Below are 16,371 nucleotides of genomic sequence, written 5' to 3'. Positions count from 1 at the left end.
CGGCGCTTATGTTGGACTGAATCACGTGTTATTCACTACGAGGAGGTCGTTAGTTCCTCTCTGGAGCCACCATTAATGCTGCTGGCGGATGTGTTGCTCCGTCGCAGCGCCCAACGCCTGTGCTTTACACCGAGTTGGGTATATTTTTCCTTCGTCGACCGGAGAGTGCCTCCGACTATTAAGAAACGAGCGATTCTGAGGTTTGTGTTCGAATGCGCTTACTTTATTTAGGTTTTCATCTCTTATATGCTATTTAGTTGCTGACCCCATATAGGTCAGCTAACTGTAACTATAACTATTTTGATAACAAGTTTATTTATACTTAATACGACATGTACCTATGGTTTATGAATTGCGTAAAGTTACTTCCTCGTTTGAACCGTGAGAACGGTTGACTACCTGTTTATGTTTGTTGCGTTTCTGAAGCGCGCGCTATTGCTTGAGGCGTGTTTTGCTTGAACTTTGTTTTAACTTGAGAAGTTTTAACTTGAAGTGTTTTACTTCGCTACATCCGCATAAATGCTTTTACTTTATAATGAGGTCGTACGCAACAACAGTAGATGTTACCTATGTATTAGTTATTTACATGGTACATGTTATCACGCTAAGCACAATCTGTTTTACCGGAAACAACTTTGCATACATTTTGCAATGCCATGATACCACATTTCACCGCCAGCTACCGCGTATATTTCCTTGCCCACAGCAACCGGTGTCTTAAGGAGCGTTCTAGAATCTAGAGGAAGAGGAATGTCCGTTGTTTCGCGAACCAAGCGAAGAAGATCATTCAATACTAAATGAGGTATCTTATGAGATAAAGCCCAAACTCTCAACCGCTTGGCCATCGGATGTTGAGCTGGACTATTATTTTCCTCATTCAGTAGATGATCTTCTTCATCTTTATCATCCTCTTCGCTCTCGTTCTCGATGTATTCGATTATTTCATCCTTATCTTCATCATCGGATAAAATGAATACATCCTCCTCCGACAACGGGAAATCTATCAGGCACTCCTCAGCAACGCCATCAACCACAGCTTCCGGACCTGAAACTAAAAGACTTTATTACTAAATACGTCCATAAAAGCGTACATAAATTAGTGCATTTGTGATTTGTGCGTTCAGCAAAACACTTTTGAGTTTGCGGTCTGACGCAAAACTTAAAAACGGTCAGAAATGTTTTGCAAAAACTCGCACGATCACCGGCCCAGAGCGTGCACCAAAATGCACAAAAATTATACGCACTTCGTATACTCACAGAACTCTTCTCTTCTTTGGCTCAACAACCGATGCCGGTCAAAGGCCTGCCAACACACTTGTGGGGTTGGCTTTCAGTGACTTATTGATTTCCCCCCATAGCAGGATAGTCAGTCCTACAAATGGCGGCACGGTCTATTTGGGGCTTGAACCCATGATGGGCATGTTGTTAAGTCGTACGAGTTGACGACTGTACCATGAGACCGGCTCAACTCACAGTTGCACACAACTAAATATGGTTTCTTTTTAAAACAACTATTAAATACAAACTTGATACTGTAAAAAGGGTTCACAAAGAAATAAATTTACACAAAGCAACTAAACACGTCTTTCCCGCTTATGCGTCAATCTTCGAATGATGGTTATCTGTCAGTTTATTCACAAGGTAATTACAAGCAAAGTGGGTAGAAAGGAGGTGTCGTCATGTAGAACAATTGGGCATCGAGGCTTTAGAAAAAAGCACAAAACCAGGATCGACGGCAGTTGTCAAATGCGACGAATGTTGCTGGTATTTAGATATGATATATGAATTGTTTTCGTTTAATACACATGTTTTTAGCATTAAAAATTCGTATTTTGCATCCACACTCCATAAATCGACATTTTACACGTTATAATGTAGCTGCTGCCTGTAAACAAATATCGACGGCTGTTGTCAAACTGAATCTCAAAATGGCAACATGCCAAACGCTAAGAAGACACCTCCTCTATATTCCACCTTGATTACAAGTATCGCGCAATGACGTTTATAATCTAAACTTAAGCTAGGTTTATACGTGCATGTTTACAGCTCGGCCGTTCTTGACTACAAATTGCCCTCAATTTCACTATTCTCCAAATTCTGGTTGGGAATTGTATGGTACATGTTCCACTTCAGAGCTACTCCAAAGCCTTAGCTTGTCTGACTCTAAAATATTGTCGTATGGTATTTGGGATTGTTTGAAACTGTTGACATCACGTATTACATATCGATCGTTAAGGAGCTTTTTGTAAACGATATACGGGCCCTTGTATTTCGGTAGGAGCTTCTTGTTAGTATTAACGGAGTGATCTGTGTATCGAATTGCTCCAAGATCTCCTTCCTCAAACTTTTCTGCTGGGCGATGTGTTTTGCTAAACTGCTAGGCGTTAACCATTTGCGATTTAATTATATTTTGAGAAGCTATGTTACGACACTCGGTTAAAACTACACTATTTTCCTGTTTTCCGTCTAAGTACTCTGTTATTTCATCTATTGCTGTACCTCGTTGTTCTATTCCAAATAACAAAACTGATGGAAGTTGTTGTGTCGAACTATATACAGAGTTATTCAACGCATATTCTACTATTTGTAATTTGCTGTACCAGTAGCTGTGGTCTATAGGATCGGAAATTTTGCTAAGAATTGGTTTGATAACTCGATTAACTTGCTCCACCTGTCCATTTGCTTGAGGAGATGCAACTGCATTTAGTACATGAATTATATTACGGTTATTAAGAAAACTTGTGAACTCTTTAGATGTAAAACAGGTGGCCTAATCACTTATTAACCGTCCAGGGCGACTGTAGTAAGCAAAGTACTGATTCAATGCATTACAGACTTCTCGACTGCTGTTAGAGAATGTAGGGTATAGTTTGGTAAACTTTGTGAATGCGTCTATAACGACCAACAAATACTTTTTCTTGGATTTTAAAGCAGGAAGCGGCCCAAGATGGTCTATGTGCAAAGTATCGAACGGTACGGGATTCTTTGAAATACTGTGTAGGTTACGCTTATTTTTGCGAGCGGGTGCTGAATACACAATGCATTTCAAACAGTTTCTGATAAAATTGTCCACCCGGTTCCGCATTGCAGGGAACCAAAACTGTCTACTGATTTTTGTGCAACATTTATCTACCCCTAAATGGCCTATCTTATCATGCACATGCCGTATAACATTGTTGATCATTTGTTTCGGTACTAACAGTAAAAGTTTTCCTGCAGACGGTTCACGATATACTACACCATCGTGAAGTGCAAACCCTTCTGACAAACCATTTTCCAGTTCTTCTTTTATCTTGATTATCTCAGGATCACGTGTTTGAGCAATTTGCAACTGATAACCAACATCCAATTCGCTCACAGCCCCTGCCATTGATACGCAACTAAGAGCATCTGCGTGACCCATGGTACTTCCTGGGCGATATTGAATGCTATAGTTATAATTTTCCAAAAAAAAGCCCAGCTCGCGATCTTAGCAAAGCAGTTTCGGTTTTTGAGAGTTTCAACTAGCGAATGACAATCGGTTACAATAATTATGTGAAGGCCGTATACGTAATGATGAAAGCGTTTAAGGGCATACATCACCAACAATGTCTCCAATTCATAGCTGTGAAGATGAGATTCAGACGAAGATGTTGTCTTTGAAAAATATGCTATAGGATGAAATTTATCATCATCCTGCTTCTGCAATAGCACTGACCCAAAACCAGACGAGCTAGCGTCACAGTGGAGTTGTGTTTCGCGTTTGGGATCGAAAATAGCTAGTATTGGAGAATTTAGGAGTTTTGTCTTTAATTCTTGAAAAGCATTCATACAATCATCATCAAACTGGAAAGGTGTTTTTTTTTCCTTCAGCAAATTGCTCAATGGTTAGGCAATTCTCGAAAAAGATGGTACAAATCGCCGGAAATATGAGAAAAGACTTAAGCAACGCTGAACTTCTTTAGCATTTCTGGGAACTGGATAATTAAATATTGCTTGAAGATGGTGATCACTCGGATGAATACCGTTGGCATTTACATGGTATCCAAGATAGTCAAGGTCACTGTAGCCAAACTTGCATTTATCCAGCCTTAACTCCAACCCATTCTTGCGCAATGTTTTTAATACCGCACTGAGTGTTTGAACATGGTCTTCAAAGGTTTCACTACCAACAATTATGTCGTCCAGATAGACAACAAGTTTTCCCTGCTCTATAAATTTGCGCAGCACCGAATTAATGAATCTTTGAAATTGTGATGGTGCATTTCTTAACCCGAATGGCATTTTTGTATATTCATATTGGCCATCAGGAGTCACAAAGGCTGTGTATGGAATTGATTTTTCATTCATTGCTATCTGATGAAATCCGCTCTTAAAATCCATCAGGCTAAAAATTCGCTTATTGCTGAGATGCTCAATGCATGTATCTATCAGTGGCAATGGATAATTATCGCGCAAAGTAATTTTGTTCAACGGTCTGTAATCTATACACATGCGCACTTCTCCATTCTTTTTCCGCACAAGAACGATAGCGGACGCATATGGTGAACTGCTAGGCCGAATGATGTTTTTTTTTCCAAAAGATCATGCACAGTCGTCTTCACTTGATTACGCTCAGCAAATGACAATCGTCTTGGCTTACAAAATATGTGCGTCGTTAGTCTTCCATTTCCTAGCCCACGATATTCTGATAGTTTTGGGTGGCACTCAATTCTGGGGACTACTTGTTCACTAATAAAACTCCTAGGGCTACCCGTATCAAAAAGAGAATACACATTTGAGAATGGAGAGCTCACGTGATTGTTAGATAAAATTGCCACACTTACATTTTGCATTGGATGGACTTCGTTTGTTGGCTGAAGCTCGTAGTGAGACGTAACCTCTCCCTGTTGAACTGCCGCTGAAGTAGATGGGACACGTTGAGGACAATCGCGAATTACATGTCCTGTCTTGTGGCACAAGAAGCACGATCCTTGCGGGCGTCTGGGTTGTCGATAATCCTGCTGATGATGCCCGTAACGCGCACAGTTGTAGCATTTTACTGCAGTATCAGATCAGGCAGTATTTGGTGCTGCTATTGTTTGCTTCATCTGACGGGGCCAAATAAATTCGTATCGTTGTAGCGCAGCTCGTAGCTCGTTCATACTATTGGTTGCAAATCGAATTGCAGCAGCATTAGTAGGATCTCTGATTTCATCAAGAATAATAGAAGTGAGTTCTTGTTCCGGAATCATTGCTCTTTTTGCGATGTTTTCCATTTCCATTATATATCGTGTTGTGGTCTCGTTCAGCAGCAATTTACGTTGTCGGAGTTGACGATATACACTTTTGGTCGGTGGTTTTGAAGAAAAATTAATCAGCAGTTTCTGTTTCAGTTCCTCATCATCGGTATGGATAGATGATTTAATCAACATTGCGGCGGTTCCTTCGAGCAATCGGCGTATAACTATTATTTTTTGTACATCGTCAATTTGTAGCATGTGAAATGTTTTTTCTAGTTGGCCGACCCACATATTAACATCTTCTCCGTTATCACCGCTAAATTTATCCATTAAACCTTCCACATAGGCAACAACTTCGGATAGCGGAAGCACCTTTTGGTTAGCTTCACCAATACTTGCGCATTCAGCACGGTTTTCTCGCAATGGTTTCGAATTCACCGATACAAAAAAGTTACTATCCTCGCTGGTCGCCATTTTACGCGTCGTTTCGGTGTTGGTGAGCACTCCTCTAACTGGTTTGACATGCTCCTTTTGTGTCGCTTCACTCACTCTTTTGGGCACGATGAAACATGTCTTATGATCGGGCATTGCGGCCTTTTTAAACGGCGGCTTGGTGTTGGTGCTCACCCCAGCAACTGCATCGTCGTATTCTCCTTGTATTGGATCATGTTTTCCTTTGGGAATGATTAAACTTTCCTCAAGCTCGATCATTCCAAGCACATTACACATTAAGCCATGATTTTCAATTTCGTGAACTGCTTCAAGAGGCATATTTTGCACTGGCGTCTCCTGCTCGCACACAATCGAACACGATTGCTCAAAGAGCCGTCGGATTTCTGCTAATGTGGTTGCGGGTACATTGACTTCGGCATGTTCAAGCACGCACAGCATTTCGTCCTTTGTAGGCATAACGATGGCTAACGTATCCCACTTCTGAGTTGTAAAAAGGGTTCACAAAGAAATAAATTTACACAAAGCAACTAAACACGTCTTTCCCGCTTATGCGTCAATCTTCGAATGATGGTTATCTGTCAGTTTATTCACAAGGTAATTACAAGTATCGCGCAATGACGTTTATAATCTAAACTTAAGCTAGGTTTATACGTGCATGTTTACAATATACAAACAAATTGATAAGGAAAGGATGTACTCGGATTATTCTGCAGAGCTAATAAGAAATCTTGCAGACACACATTTAATAGCGAGAGTAAATTTTATAAAGTCCAAAGAGAAAAGAATATGTACGATCAGAACGCAATAGAATGGCAGCCTATGTGGGGAGAGATGGTACTCGTCAGAAATAACTAAATAGGAGTATGGTAAAAGTTGCTGGGTCTTTGGTCGCTCGGTATTTCAACCACTTCGTATGGTCCTCTCCAAACATGTATAATAAGGAATGGGAAAAAATTAGAGTAAGTGTACAGCAACAGATTAAAAAATATTAATTTATAAAATGAAAATGGGAAAACAAAAAGAGTAGAAATAGGATAAGGAAGATGCTTAGATTCAGATTAGGATTTAGAAACATTAGAATTATTAGATTAGGGATTAGAAATTAAGGAAAACATAAATTAGTTGTAGGATAGTCTAGATAGAGAAAACATAGTTACCAAAAAACAAACCTTAGGTGAAGTAGGATAGACAAGGCCCTAGGTTAGATTATGATTTAGATACATAGTACGGGTTTGAATTTTAAGAAATTATTATTTAGTTGCAGGATAGAGTCAGGATATTGTTAGTTTGGATTTCATTTAAAGCTTCAGGTAATTATGTATATTTAGGAAGTGAGGATTATAAAAAAATAAAAATAAATAAAAAAACACAATTATCCCTAACTAGTATCTCAAATCCTTAAGCAAGAGTAGCATATAACCACAAATATCCACACGGCATATCCACACAAGCACGTATCGATGGAAGCAGCATGAAACAGACACAGGTACAAACGAGATAAGATATCGAGTTGAAAAAAGCGTAGCCCACAGCACTAGCACAGGAAACAAACACTATACGGCTGTTTAGCTGTTGAGGTTGAGCTCAGACGGTTGAATGATGAGTTGAATGATAACTTTGCTCCCCCAGTTCCCCAGTCCTAGAAGGCAGCTTATAGTCAGAACTATACACCTAAAATATAGAAGGCCAATGAAATATTCAGTCGCGCGGTCGGGCTTTACACGTATGTAACGTTGTTACTTCTGACGGCCCAGATCTATCATAAGGCACATATAGATCACGAGATAACGATAAGAAATTGCTTGCAAAACAAATCGTACTACATAGTTTTCCTGCAAAATAATTTTCGTTACTTGTTACAGGATACGAAAAGGTATTTCTGCAATCTGAAATCATATCTGACACTAACTCTAGATAGGTTCAACCTATGCCCAGTAAGCTGTACCAGCTGTGCTAATATCAAGTATGCATTCATTATCTAGCATTTTTTAAAAACTTTTTTGATGCTACGACCATTTCCGGTCAAAGCCTTCGTGTACCACTAATAGGCTTGGCTATCAGTAACTTATTAATTGCCTGCAGCAGGATAATCAGTCCTGCGCATGGAGGCACGGTCCATTCGAGGCTTTGACCCATGCCGATGTTTTTGAGTGGTACGAGTTCACGATTGTATCACAAGACTGACTAATTATTTGAATTTCACTTTCTATTCATGGTCACAAATTCACAAATTGCACCATAATACTACATTTTTGGTTTCGCGCAAGGCAACACCATTTTTGGTTTCGCCTTCCGCGATTTATATAAACGATACGCAACGAAGTGCGATGAATATTCCTATGACCATGGGAGAGTACACAGGCAACACATCTCTCTCTCTCTCTCTCTCTCTCTCTCTCTCTCTCTCTCTCTCTCTCTCTCTCTCTCTCTCTCTCTCTATCTCTCTCTCTCTTGTTGACCTGCACATGATACAGCACGTCGATGTGACATGGTCCGGTCAACAATATTTTTCCAGGATGCTCGGTCCCTGGCCGCAGTCACGTTGCTCGGTTCGCCGTACAGCTCAGCAAGCTAGTGGTTCATTCTTCTCCTCCACGCTCCATGCTCGAACACACCGCCAAAGATGGTCCCAAGGATACGTCGCTCAAACACGCTCAGAGCGTTTGCATCTTCCGCTCGGATGGTCCAGGACTCGTGTCCGTAGAGGACCACCGGGTGAATCAATGTGCGATATATAATAATAAGAGTCGACCGGTTGGTCTAGTACAAAATTTTTATTTAACTAAACTGGACTGCATGCGCAAGAGGTCTAGCTAAGAATGAATTCGATAATATTGAAAACAACTTTTTGAAACTGCCGATTGTGTACTAAGGGTGATGACCGGGATGGAATGCTGACGCGACGGCTGCATGACGACTGTGCTGTACGGCTGGCAATCGCGTGATGCCATGGATCCGGCCGTTAGTGCCAAAATGTGTTGACCGGTACATAACTATATATCTTTTTCAATAACGTGCGGGCTCGAAGTCTTCTGAATATCAGCAGTGAAGCGCATAGCGGCTGCTGATGTCGTTATCTGAAGTAACGACCGTCCCGAGATAGCGAACTCCTTTGCTACCTCGAGACTGTCGCCGTCAACTAGTATACTGCTTCCCAGATGGTCTGAGCCTCCGGCAAGCAGGTACCTCGTCTTCGTTGCATTGATTCTCAATCCAATTCCTGCTATTTTGCGTTTGAGTAAGGCTAACGCCTCTCTCACCTTCGCTGTTGTCTTGCCAATGATGTCGATGTCATCCGTGAAGCCAAGAAATTGGAGAGATTGGTAAAGGATCGTGCCACCGATGTCGTTGTCTAGCCCCGCGCTTTGATTTACACCTTCCAGGGCGATGTTGAAGAGCAGACAGGAGAGTCCGTCACCTTGCCTCATACCCCTGTGAGATTCGAACGATTCCGACGTCTTGGCTGCCGCTTGGAAGTTGCAAACGAAATTTGTAGCCAGGGGCACAAGTCTGCAGAACACGATCTGGGACAGGATCTTGTAGGCGGCATTGAGGACTGTGATGGCTCGAAAGTTTGAAAAATCCAGCCTGTCGTCCTTATTCTAGAATGGGTGGATGAAACCCAGCTACCACTCCTCCTGTAGATCCTTACCGCCATGCAATTTATAGCGATTTGCGAGGGCGCCGAGGGCCGAGGGGTTTTTGCTCTCTAGCTACATTGAGCGAGTGGCTGAAAAGTTTTCGATCGCTTTGCGCAGCGGGATGTGTTTATCTCTTTCTGACAAAAAAGCTCCGGTACATGACCGTGATAATGGCGCAAAAATGATAGTGGCCGAAACAAAATTAGCACCTACGTTCTCTTTCTCTCCTCCTTCCCCTCTTCCAGATCCTTTCACCCCGCTTTATCATTATTGTTTTTTGCTCTCTAGCAACATTGAGCGAGAGGTTGAGAAGTTTTTGATCGCTTTGCGTAGCAGGAAGTTTTCGATCGCTTTGTGCAGCGGGAGGCTGAAAATCTGAAGCTAGTATGGCGTGTGATATTGTATGTAGAGTTTACATGATTTCAGTCGCCAACAATCAAACTTCCTATGGAACACTAACAAGTATCGAGAAAGCTATCAGTAGTCGTACAATTAAAATTGAGGATCGAATTTGCGACTTTTATTGTGCAAGCCTAGTTAGTAATATTACTCTCTTTGCCAGCTTTCACTCACTTGCTGCTACTAATTATCATCACACAGAGTGAATTAGTATCATGTTAAATAATTGAATCAATTTTTTTTTCTTATTTTTATAAACACCTGTGTTGGAACCTTACTACAGCATGATAGAAAAGCTCTTACGACCTATCGACATTGGCGTTTGGAATTATTTTGGAGAAAAAGATATATGAGAAAAGGGAGAAAAAGCTGTGTGAAAAACGATAAAACGGTCTCGAAAAATAAAGTTTGGTGTTGGATTTGTAACAAATATCCGCCTGCAGATATGCAACCTGCAGTACTACTAATCCATGCGAAAATTAACATCATGGCAGATTACCACTGTTCCTTCGATAAGGAGCCATAATGTAAATGTAACCGTGTAATCTGATGTAACAATCGCTAGAAGCGCATGCCTGTGTTTAGGCCATAGGATGCGCAGAAATAAATCAAAATGAGATTAGAGAGAAAAGGCAAATTGTTCGGAGTCGAAATTTATTTCATATCCTCAACTCGACACAGCCCTAGAATCCTTCGGTAGTCCTTGGCGGGTAGCTACAGCTGGACACTCTTGGGCGCTCTTTGGCGCAGTTGGTCAATTTGCTCACTCCCCCCTTGGCCCCTCCTCACCCTCTCACCTTGACTCGGTCAGTTCGGCATAGTCCAACGATCAGTCGCTTCCCCTCCTTTTCCCATCCTCGACCTGATCAGTTCGGCTTAGTCCAACGATTAGTCGCTTCCTCCCTCGACCTGGTTAGTTCGGCACGTCCAACAACCAGTCAAATTCTATTCCTTCCCTTTCCTGTAGCAATTCCGGTCGAATTTATTCACCAGTTTGTTCCTCCTTTCCCTTCCGCCATCCTTGGCCAAGTCGCGGTGGCAGTTGCACCCTCTGCCGCCCCCTCCCCCACCATTTGGTCCTTCGATCCGGATCAGGACAGTGGTTCTACGTCGCGTGTGTGAGTGCGTATCAGCTCACGTTCCTTAAGGTCCGTACCTTCTTAAGGAAAGTTCTCCGCGTACGTGTGCAAGTGCGTATCAGCTTGCACGATCTCCGTTCGGGTCAGAACCGTGTGTCTACGTCGCGTGTGTAGTGCCTTAGTGCGTATCCACTTAAGGGACATCTTCCACGTACGTGTGTAAATGCGCATCAGCTTACACGATCCAAGACAATAGTGTTGTGCATCGCACGTACAAGTGCTTATCTGCTTTCACGATCATCCGCTCGGGTTAGAACAGTGTTTCTGCGTCGCGTGTGTGTAGTGCGTATCAGCTCACACAATACCTAAGTGCGTATCATCCTAGGTAGCTTTCTTCGCGTGCGTGTGTAAGTGCGTATCAGCTTACACGATCCAACCAAAGAGCAGTGCAGTGCAAGCGCAGCAGACAATTCGCGTGTGTGTAGAGTGCTTCGCAAATTACGTTTACTTTACTTAGGTGCGTATCAGCCTAAGTGAATTTCTCCGTGCGCATGTGTAAGTGCAAATCAGCTTACACGATCCTACGAAAATCAGTGCTGTGAAGTGCAAGTGTAGGTAGTTCGCGAGTACAAGTGCGTATTAGCTTGTACTAATTTACCATTATTAACATTTGCAAGTTGCAAAGAACGTTTCTTTTCATACCCGCCACCGTGAACGCGAATTGCGCTCGAATTCAGTGTACAACCCTACTCCGCGAGTGAACATTAACATTAAAGCAATAGTTCTTGCGAAGTTGGTTAGTGCTTGTTCCTGCTTGTTCCTGTTGTTTCTGCCTGATCCTGTTTACTCCTGCTTGTTCCTGCTTGTTCCTGTGTTCCTGCTTGGTGCTGTCGGATGCTGTTGGTGCATTACGGCCCGTTCCTGTATTTGCTGTGTTCTTGCCCGATTCCGGGAAGCGGACCATCAAGACGTCAGCATCCCCTCGGTTGGTGAGTATAGAAAGTCACAGGTAAGCAAGGGTGTAGGGACAAGTGAAGCAATTTTTTACCAGCCACCACAATGCCAGTCACTCCATTACCGTAACCGAGTAAGAAGGGGGAACATGAGGACGATGTGGATGAGTTTGCCGGGTTCGTTGATGACGTGTTATCGAAAACCACTTTAATGCAGTTCGACACTGCAAGAACAAAAATTCAAATGGTGATCGAACAACTCGAAGACGAACTAAACGAATTCGTCACAAAACCGTCTGCGTCAATTGTTCCTGCCGTGAAACTTAGAGTAAACACAATGGCAGAGAAATACAATGGTCTTCAAGAACAGTTGTATGATAGCAAAAATTATACTAATGAAGACAAGCAACGCGAGTAAAAATACAACTCACTACATAGAAAATTAACTAATGCATTGGAAGAGGCTATTTGCGAAATCAATAATAAACCTTCTCCATCTATAACAGAAGATCAACCTGCTTCAGTTATAGCGCAGCAATATCCGCTTCCTGCATCGCTTCCCTCTTTTAACGGGAATTATGAAGCCTGGCCAAAATTCAAGGCAATGTTTCTTGATATAATAAAAAGAAGCAGTGACAGTGATGCTGTTAAGATCCATCATTTAGATAAAGCGCTAGTGGGCCAAGCATCAGGCACATTAAATGCACATTTAACAACAACTATTACATTCGATCAAGCTTGGAAATTTGTCCAAGCCCGATTTGACAACCCAAGAGTAATAGTGGACGAACTCATTAAGGGACTGCTCAACATGTCACACGTTCGCAGTGAATCTGCAAAGGAATTACGCAGTCTCCTTAAAATGTGCACACACTATATTAATGGGTTGAAAAATATGAACAAGGCACCTGATACACTAAGCAAGCTGATAATTAACTACCTGTTAACATCACGATTTGATCCTGAAACGCGCAAATTATGGGAAAGAATACTTCCTCACCATGACTTTCCAGATCTCGACAACACATTAAGTTTTCTCACCACTCATTGTGAAGTGCTGGAAAGGTGCAAACCTGATTGCCACTGCAAAAGCAATAAAGAGACTCGGGCACACGTTGCCGTACCAGCGCAACACACACCAGTATCTTCAGCCTTCTCCGCATGTGAGCTATGCTCAGAACGCCATTGGCTGGATAAATGTCCAGTATTTATTGGGCTATCTGTTCACGAAAAAATGAATCGTGTTCAACAATTAGCACGGTGCGAAAATTGCCTTGGAAAAAATCACGCGGCAAACAGATGCAAGTCGAAATATACATGTCGCAAATGCAAGCAAAGTCATCACACTCTGTTGCATAAAGAGCCTGTACATCCAACTACATCCACAACGATCAGCATGCAAAACACCACAACACAGCCAACTGTTTTGCTCGCCACTGCTGTTGTTTATGTAGAAGACAAAACAGGAAAAACACATCCAGCTAGAGCACTTTTAGATAGCGGTTCGCAATCTAATTTCATTTCGAGCCATTTGGCTCAATTATTAAACATTAAAAAAACATCAGTAGAAATACCAGTGATTAGTATAGGAGGCAGCATCGATAGCTTTGTGCGAAGCAAAGTCCGCACTACAATACACTCTCGTTGCACTAATTATAAAACAACAACAGAACTTTTAGTGCTAAAAAAAACCCGCTGCTAATCTGCCTTGTAACAATGTCAATTTCAATCAGAATCTATTACCATCAGCCATCACGCTTGCAGATCCTAATTTCTATTGTTCAGGAAAAATTGATATTATACTGGGTGCCGAGCATTTCGCAGAAATCATTAAAGGTGGTCGCTTGAAAATCAACGACGTACTTCCTTCCCTTCAAGAGTCCGAACTAGAATGGTTGGTTAGCGGAAAGGTGGCATCAACAAATGTGTCCACACCTATTATGAGTGCAGTATGCATAACACCCATAGAACAGCTTATGGCAAGATTCTTTGAAGTAGAAGAACTGTCGGCAACCAGCTCTGGCTGGAGTGAAGAAGAAACACATTGCGAGACTTCGTTTTTGGATAGCACAACGCGTGACGAACAAGGTCGCTATGTTGTTCGACTACCAGTAAAGTCAGACATAGCGCAAGCTTTGGGTGATTCAAAATCGATGGCCCTTCGTAGATTTCTTTCCCTTGAACGTAGATTGCAGCGCGAACCAGAGACACGAGCAGCTATTAATAGGAATATTACATCCCACATCATCCAGTGTTCAAAGCTGAAAGCACGACAACGAAATGCAGAGTAGTGTTCGATGCGTCTGCCAAAACCACCTCTGGATATTCTCTCAATGATGCGTTAATGGTTGGACCAACCATTCAACAGGAATCGTTTACAATCCTACTACGTTTTCGTTCCCATATCATTGCAGCCATCGCTGATGTAGAAAAAATGTACAGGCAAGTGTGGGTACACCCTGAAGATCGCCCACTGCAACGTATATTTTGGAGAGATTCTCCAATTCAGCCAATTCGAACTTTTCAACTGAACACCGTCACCTACGGAACAGCATCAGCTCCATTCCTTGCTGTAAGAGCTTTGAAACAGATAATAATTGATCACGGGAAAGAATTTCCAAAAGCGGCAGAAAGAATGGACGACTTCTATGTGGACGATTTTATTTCCGGAGCTGATTCGATTACTGATGTACAACAATTGTACACTGAAGCAACAACACTGTTGGCAAAGAGAGGGTTCACCCTCAGAAAATGGTGTTCAAACGATCCTGAAGCGCTGATTGAAATCGGCAACATCAAAAATGTCACAATGCCTGCGGACGACGTCAATGGACATGTGACTACCCTAGGACTTATTTGGCGACCCCGTGCGGACACTTTTAGCATAAAGGTGCACATTCCTGAAACCATTAATCACCTTTCAAAACGATTCGTTCTTTCTTCAATTGCTAAAATTTATGACCCATTAGGCCTCATCGATCCTGTAAAGGCATTGGCAAAACAAATAATGCAGCAGATTTGGGAGCTAAAGAAAACAGATGGGAAGAACTGGGATTGGGATGATGAACTTCCGTCGGATCTACAACAAGCTTGGGTTCACTTTCAACAACACCTTGAACCTCTTCGTAACCTTCAGATTCCTCGAGCAACTGTCCATACATCCATTCATAATGTTCAATTACATGTTTTTTGTGACGCTTCAGAAAGAGGGTATGGCGCCTGTTGTTACATCCGTGACGACAACGATGAAGAAAACATCACTTCACAACTATTGACTTCTAAGTCAAAAATAGCTCCACTTAGCCAAAAACTAACTATTGCTCAACTAGAGCTGTGCGCAGCAAAGTTAGGCAGCGATCTATTTGCGAAGGTAAAGGAAGCAATTCCAACATTTTCGAATGTTTATTTTTGGACCGATTCAATGATCGTTTATCACTGGCTACAATCTCCACCACAGAGCTGGAAAACTTTTGTCGCAAATCGTGTCTCTCACATACAAAAGGTGACCAAAGGATTTTCCTGGCGACACATTCCAGGATGCGACAATCCGGCAGATTTAGTTTCTCGCGGTTGCTTTGGTTCTGAATTAATCAACGACATAAAATGGTGGCAGGGTCCAACCTGGCTACCATGCCCAGAAAATGTTTGGCCATTAACTCCTACGGTACAAGAAACCGTCGATGCTGAACAACAAAGACGATCGCATCCCGTACTAGCTCACGTAGCAGTTGAGCCACCAGTGCATGAATTATTCACTAAATACTCATCTTTATTTACCCTTAGACGCATGATTGGCTACTGGATTCAGTATTACAAAATACTTCGCAAGCAAATTCCTCCCAGCAAGCTTCTATCAGTGCAAAGCATAATAGAAGCTGATTTATATTTATGTCGTCTTGTAGCATATCTGCTATACAGAACTTATTATAATACACACTATCAGCTATATACTCATTGTAACACACTTTGGAAAGCCAAACAACACCATTGTAACACATTCATTATAACACATTCAGTAAATCAGATCATACCATAGCAACACACCCGGAAGAGTTCAGACCGTTCATTCAAACAAATAACAGATGTGACACACTTATCAAAAACAACCGAAACGCACAACATAAGCAGGAACAGTATGTAACCCAAAGCAGGAACAGTATATGCATTAAACCCAAAACAGGAACTTAGTGACAAGAACCATCGTTCTTGTCAACAAAAGACAAACGTAACTAGCTGAGTGAAAACAATAACTTTCCAACATAAAACCCGGAACCAAATGTGCGAAACCCTCAACTTAATTTGAGTATAAATAAAACCAATTCCGACCGTGGCAAGTCAGATTCGTTCGGACTGTCAAGATAGGACATTACGCTGTCCAAAAATCTTCGCCTTCAAACTTATTTCAAGAGTTTAGTTATGTCCCCCTTCCCAAGGTAAGGCTTCTAAACTCCAACGTTTCCAGTAAGGGAAACCTCCTAAAGGTTTCTATGATCGCCTGGACGATCAAGTGTTGAAAAGTCCGTTCGATCGATGTTTTAATCCACCTCGGCTCATGTCAGTAAAAACTGACCTACCGCGACGGTACTCGAAGTACAGTTGTACGATCATCGCATTACAGTCTAGTACAAGAAACCCACTTCAAGGC

The 16,371-nt window shown here is 42.0% G+C and overlaps 1 protein-coding gene across 1 annotated transcript; it reads right to left on the bottom strand.

The window, feature by feature from the left end:
• Positions 1-555: 555 nt before the first annotated feature.
• LOC121587868 lies at positions 556-5,940 on the bottom strand. Its single transcript, XM_041905158.1, has 2 exons — positions 4,806-5,940; positions 556-1,051 (listed from the first exon to the last, which is right to left on the bottom strand). Exons 1-2 carry the CDS (start codon positions 5,014-5,016, stop codon positions 621-623), a joined length of 642 nt encoding a protein of 213 aa, XP_041761092.1. The 5' UTR covers positions 5,017-5,940; the 3' UTR covers positions 556-620.
• Between the last annotated feature and the right edge of the window lie 10,431 nt (positions 5,941-16,371).

The sequence above is a fragment of the Anopheles merus genome, chromosome X, assembly GCF_017562075.2.
Source record: "Anopheles merus strain MAF chromosome X, AmerM5.1, whole genome shotgun sequence".
NCBI classification, from domain to species: Eukaryota; Metazoa; Arthropoda; class Insecta; order Diptera; family Culicidae; genus Anopheles; species Anopheles merus.
Note: the sequence above shows the minus strand (reverse complement) of the source record. Positions and strands in the feature narration are given on the sequence as shown.

Excerpts from the sequence above, each read along its gene's own strand:
- LOC121587868 (XM_041905158.1), bottom strand. The coding sequence starts at position 5,016 with ATGCTACAACTGTGCGCGTTACGGGCATCATCAGCAGGATTATCGACA. Across the intron at positions 1,052-4,805 it reads AAGTCCATCCAATGCAAAAT|TTTCAGGTCCGGAAGCTGTG; the intron begins GTAAGTGTGGCA and ends AAAGTCTTTTAG.